The 6,477-nt window shown below is 47.1% G+C and overlaps 1 protein-coding gene across 1 annotated transcript; it reads right to left on the bottom strand.

Moving 5' to 3' along the window:
• Positions 1-383: 383 nt before the first annotated feature.
• On the bottom strand, positions 384-4,795 carry LOC149329258 (TNF receptor-associated factor 6-like). Its single transcript, XM_089562170.1, has 2 exons — positions 4,433-4,795; positions 384-1,969 (listed from the first exon to the last, which is right to left on the bottom strand). Exons 1-2 carry the CDS (start codon positions 4,715-4,717, stop codon positions 875-877), a joined length of 1,380 nt encoding a protein of 459 aa, XP_089418296.1. The 5' UTR covers positions 4,718-4,795; the 3' UTR covers positions 384-874.
• Between the last annotated feature and the right edge of the window lie 1,682 nt (positions 4,796-6,477).

Genomic DNA, 6,477 nt, shown 5'->3' on the forward strand with positions numbered 1-6,477 from the left:
ACCCCGAACCAGGACAAATTTTTCTGAAAGTACAAGTTTTCTGCGGAAGCTTTATGTATTTCTTAGTAGCCGTGTGGCTGCGCTGGGGCAGATGTAAGTTAATAATTACTGCCGCATTGATGGTCGTTTCAGGCCAGAGATCACGGCAAGTGGAATAGCCACCCAGACGGATCATATATGCTTACAGATAAGATGAGGAATGCATCAATCGCGCGTCTCGTCTCGTGGAATTTTCTTTTTCGTGACGGTCCAGGAGTTTTCCAGCGGGGGGTTTGTGTACTTCGCGTGGGAAGAAGAAAATACAACCTAAAAAGTTAATGCGATTCCTGCTTTATGCTTTGAACGTTTATAACACACACAGACAGCCCGAAAAAGCAGCAAGATTGTGCAATATTTTCTTTATTACCAATTTCTTTTCACAAGTTCAGACCCTAGGTTAAAGACCATGCTTTACATATAAAGGACAGAAGCGGCTCGATGTCATGACAGACCGTGTACCCTTTTTCTTGCATATTGCTAACAGTTCCATGAAACTAGGGGCTCATTGCTTTATACAGCCTCTGCAAGAGCGGTGTGCCTGACACAAGTGGAAAATAAACATGTGCTAACTGTGGTCGAACATAAAGCAATGATGTTGCTATTGTACAAGATATATGTCCTGAATTCAGAGTCCAAGATTTGATGTGTGATTTATTGACGTATTTGACTAGAAGCTCAGCGAAACAGGCCCTACGTAGAGAGGTTAGCTCATGGAAAAAAATTGGTCGAATTGTTCTCAATGATTCAGATTGTGTTCAGTCGAAATGCTGCATCAATACCAGCCGATTTATGCGGTGTTTAAACATGCGTCAATGCGCCCTCGTACAAGTGTAGCTCAAGGCAGCACCTCCCACTTAACTCGGAGCTGATCTTCATTGACGTAGCCGTCGGGCGAAAGACTGTAGACATCAAGCAATGGAACCAGGAAGAAAGATAGCGGGTTGTTCGGCGTTATATGTTTTTGAACGTATTCAACTGTATGAAAAGGCTCAATTACAAGCTGGTGGTCTGGCTTTCCTCCTGGATGTATGATGCTCACCTTGATTTGCTTATTGAATGGCCACTGAACATCATCGTCCGTGTAATCTTTGTGCAGAACAAACTGCGCACATAGGCTCAGAACCACACCTGCCTTTATGACTCTAATTCCAGGCGACATGCAGTATCCACGCAGGACTACTGGTTCGCTCATGTACTCAGCGTAGCCATGCTCCCGCGCGTTTAGTTGGAGTGATTTTACCCCTTTTACATCGAAGACTGTATGGGCTACTGGTAGCTGAACACGTCGGGGCATTGTACTGACGCAGTCCAGTGTTTTCTGGCTATTTTCTTTGACTTCTTGGATGAATGACATAACCCGCGAGCAGTTGTCAGAGGCCTGTCTTGTTGCGTGCGCCAACTCATCTTTGAAAATCTTTTCCAGTGCATTTAAGCTTGTGGAAAGATCATTCCGAGTTATCAAATGCTCTTTCATCCTCCCATTCGCATTGCTGATTTCGCGTTCACTCTTTGCCAGACTCTCTTGAATGTGCCGCACTGCTCCTGTTAGCTCTTCCGTCAACGCTTCTTTGAAGATGTTCATAGTGTGAGACATTTCGGCGAGTCTGTCACCATGAGTGCTGACATCGCCAACCAACCGCTGCAGATGCATCCTGATCTCCCCTGCCTGCTCTTCTATGGCTTCTCCGAGGGACGGTGAGTGTACTGCGTCTTCTCTGTCGCTGGGCGGACGGCCACGTCCGGATGCCAGAGGCGGAGCAGATGCTGCGCAGTCAGATCTCAGGTGCGCGCACACGTCGCTGCAGAGAACCGAGGCCGAGCACCTTGGGCAGCGAGCAGGGTGGTGTCCGCACTGACGCTGGAAATGCTGCCAGATCTCGGAGGCAGCCATGACAGCACCGCAACCGTGCTCCTCGTTCCAGCAGCGGACCTGAAAAATATAAAAAATATAAGCAGCCGCAACAAAATGGCACAAACGCGTTTGTAACACTTCGCTGGCTTAGGTACGGCACGCTTCATTATGCAAGCCTGTTGGTGGGAGACGGTCAATTTAGAGCGGGTTGCGAGGAATATAAGTGGAATTTTACTGTTAAATACTGTTGAAGATTACTTATTTAATATCGTTGAAGACAGCGACGATTTTGTGATCGGATTTAAACAACCTTTCTTGTTTCAGTTGCTTTGTGGAATGTGAGGTATATGAGGGGCATACTAAATAAAGAAAAAAAACTGAAAAAAATGATAGATAACAAAAGAAAAAAAGCCAGGATACTAGCATCTGCTGGCAATATATCTAACACGTGGTTTGAAGGTGGTAGCATCACAGAAATTAACGTATGGCTGGCGAAAGTCTTACGATACGCATAACTTGTACTGCCGTCAGTGTCGGAAGTCATGAGACATTCGTCTGCCATGTTTGTGAACCGCTAACTGCTGCAGTTTGCATGCCGCAAATTTTGAGTATGGCTTTGAGAGCGTTATTTATTCGCCTCGAACGCAGAGACACCCGCTTCATGATTATCCCCAGAAACGCAACTTCCTCTCCACAGTTGATCTCGCAGTAGCGAATAAAGTTGCGCTGAATACAGAGTGACGGGGCTTGCATGTGGCGCGCATTAAATGTTTCAACTTTCACCATGAGAAGCGCAAGATTCGAGTCTGCGACGGGCACTTCGTGATTTTGACTTTCAACAGCGTGATGATGGCAAAATAATGAAAGCTTTGTTGTTTGGTCATTCTCTGCGTTAAAGCGGAGACAACAGGGATAGATCACGACTGCGCCCCGCCAGCCCCCCGGGGAAACAACACGATACCGGGAGATATCGTACACCGACAGCGTACAGCGAAAATTGACGCAGCGGGTACAGCGATCCAGCCGTGCGCCGATCGATTCTATCCTGTCGCCGCGGCCGAATGTAGACAGCAACGTTTCACCTACAGTGTCGAAACTATAAACGAACCAGCGATTGCGCGGAGTGCTACATTACGATTCGGGGTAATTTCAACCTGCTCAAAGCACAATCAATTGAATTGATGCGGAGGCAATGCGGTAACACTCTTCTTTCGCTCACCACTCTATTGCAATTCTGATTGTGGCTATGCAGCAGCGATTGCCCTCACAAGTGGCACTTTCAAACACTGCCACCGGTGGCGAATCTGTGACCTACGAGGTTGCCCTCCCCGAATAATGCCAGGATCCTCGCTTTTCATAGTTCAATCATCATCTTTATCAGCCTGAGTACGCCTACTGCAGGGCAAAGGCCTCTCCTTTATCTCTCCAATTAACCCTGCCCTTTGCCAGTTGCGGCCTGCGTATCTCCGCAGACTTAATCTCATCCGCCCATCTAACTTTCTGGCGCTCCCTGCCACGCTTGCCTTCTCTTGGAATTCTTTTCGATACCCTGAACGACCACTGGGTATCTTGCCTTCGCATTACAACGTACTGCCCAAGCCCCCTTTCTTCCTCTCGATTTCGACTAAAATATCATTATCCCCCGTTTGTTTCCACACCCACTCCGCCCAATTGTGGTCTCGTAACGTTACACCTATAATTTTTCTTCGCATAGCTCGATGCATTGTCCTTAACTTAAGCTGAACACTTTTCGTTAGCCTCCACTTTTTCACGTTAGCCAGCAAGATTCAATAATTATTTCCTATTTAATTTCATTTTTCTTGGCGGGTCTTCCGCGCTTGTTTGCACTGTTTAATGTGCCGTTCTTGTACCACGGAGTAATGCTTTGCAGTTCCAAAAACGACGCACACGGCACTATACAGTTTGGTGTGGCCGCGTTACGGGATCAGTGATACAAGTGAAAAAGTCACACGTGAGGCATTTATTCCCCTATGCGCGCACCAACACTGTGAGCACAAACTTGGTTTCACATGTGGTTGAGAGACCTAGTTTACGGATCTTCAATGGCATAAAAATTGCTGTTTGTTACTGCTGGACACGAAGCGCAAATAGACGTAAGCACAACATTTTGCCACTGCGTTCGGTGAGTATTGTAAGCGCGCCTAGTCACACGCAATCAGTAGCGCTATCTTGCTTCACTCTTTTTTCAAGCTCGCCATGATATAAGCTGCCGGCCGCGACAAGTATGCCAGCGCGGTCGTAATGGCGTGAAGAGCAGGCACGAAGCAGGCGCCATGTTAGAGACCGAAGAGCAGGAAACGCCTGTGTATTGCCAGCGCATGCGCAGTAAACAGTTATCCGGAGTGGAGGAGCCAACGTGAGATGGCGCTGGCTTACTCCGCCGCAGCGCATCGACGCAGCGCTCTAAGCCAGGCTACTAAATTCTGTGACAAAAAAGGCTTCGCTGTACAGAAATGATCCGCTCGTAAGAACAGCAAGCATGAAACTCCTCCAACCCAGGTTTGCACGCACCACGCTTACCTCTCTTTCAAGCAGATCCTCGGCGGCGTACTCCTTCCAGTCGATGTCGTCATCCAGGCACTTCTCGTCGTCCAGAGGACAAACGCGAACGCCCCCCTCTCCGCACTGGCCGTAGCACGACTCGCACAGGACGTGCATGCACGGAAGCAAGGCGTTCAGCTTTCGCACAAGTCCGCAGGCGCTGCATATTTTGTTCCTGGGAATGGGCCTCACGAAGTGCAGTGGTCTCCAGTCTAGTTCCTCCGCAAAGCCGACCAGCCTGTAAGGCGTACTTGCAGGAGGCATGCTGCCGCTCGTCCGCTTGCTACGGATCGCTGCAGGAACTACTGCGCCGCTCCGATAGGCGCGCCCGCCGTCTGTCTACCTTTATCTCTTCGTCAAGGGTGCAACGGCTTCCATATCAACTGCACGCTATTGTCTTCGACGCAAGCCGCCGCCTGCGGTGCAAAATACCGGCCGTGAAGCGCCAGATCTCTGGAAGCTTGCATGCAGGCTTGGATAACGTTATAGTGTTTTAGAAGCGGGTTGTGGGTTCAGGGAGCGCTTGCGAGTGAAAAATCTCATGTCGACGATGGAAGATGGCGCCATCAAAGCATGGGCTTTATGAAAGTGTCGATACAAAGTCTGTTACGTAGGCAAAGAAGGCTTCGTGTGCTGCGTGCAGGGTAAAACACGGGATGTCTACCGCAGTACTGCATACGATATTCCGCATAACTACCTCCGAACTCAAAGACCGCAAAAAAAAAGGGATGACGCATAGTCGCGGACAAAAGTATGGTCGCGGACAATGGTCGCTGTAAACGACGCTGATAGCTCTAGTATTCGGATCGAGACCACACTTGTGGAGGTGAGAGCCATACGTTCCTCACTTTGTAACGTTGAAATGATGTGATCGCTGGCACACACGATGTCTGTGGCCCTAAATGGCTTTCCGAGCGTCCTGCAGGCTTACGTCCGGGGTAGTGCATTGCAAAGTTTTCTGCGTTGCTATAAAGAACAGATGCGAAAAAGGGGCCGCGTGAATATGTGATTGTTAGACTCAAACCGTTGACGCGCACATGATAAAAAAGGAAAAAAATTCGAACAGTTGTTAGTCTAATTAATTTTTCCATAGAAACTTAGTACATGAATTTCAGTGCAATCGTTTACAACTGTCTAAGTGTAAAAATAATCGTGCCTCTCGAGCAATATATATATATATATATATATATATATATAGATATACGTATATATATAAACACACTGAAAAGAGAGGTGCCAAGAAAGAGCGATGTAGAATTATATTAAAAAGAGGGTTTACGTCTATCAAAGGCACGTATTCATTTTGAGAGGTAAAATTCTGTTACTGCGATGACGTTAGTGACTCTTACAAAAGCTTCTTGAATTTTACTATCTCGTAAACACAAAACGGAAAGAAATAGATTTCTCTCGTCATCAAAGCAATATACCTAAGAAAAACCCGTCTCGTGGCTTCACTTCTTTTCGCATTGCGAAGAGAGGCAGCCACAATCTCGGCAAATACTATTAGATTTTTATTTTCGAGTGCAATTTTTTTGGCCGTGCATTTCCCAAAAGGTACAGACCCTGTAATTATCACTACAACCTTGACAGCGCATCAAAATTTGTTGTTTCAGCAGTGAGCACATTTCCGTGCTGATTGCAGCGCAAGTCAAACCACAATGTATCCGTCACTAGAAAAATTACGTGCAGTATATTGTCGCTGTAAAGCTGCTCTTAGTTTTGAACAAATAAATAGCAGCGCAAGTAGACGAGGACTAGACGAGACAACAAGGACGGCGCTGAACTTCCAACTTTTAATGCCAACGAATCGTGCGAACATATATGCGCTCTGAACAATCCGGCGTCATCGTCAGTGCATGCGCAAATATGTTCTTAGTTGAAGCTGCTCTTAGTTGAAGCAAACACTGGTAATTTCCTCTGACTACAGTAGTCGCAAACTTTCTTCGGATTGTCAGCTTTACCAGAAAAATCGTAAATCCAAGTTTCTGCGTTTTAGTGCGCGTGTACCCATATGATCGTCAGAG

This window comes from Amblyomma mixtum, chromosome 9 (genome assembly GCF_055824585.1).
Source record: "Amblyomma mixtum isolate Tamu chromosome 9, ASM5582458v1, whole genome shotgun sequence".
Taxonomy (NCBI): Eukaryota; Metazoa; Arthropoda; class Arachnida; order Ixodida; family Ixodidae; genus Amblyomma; species Amblyomma mixtum.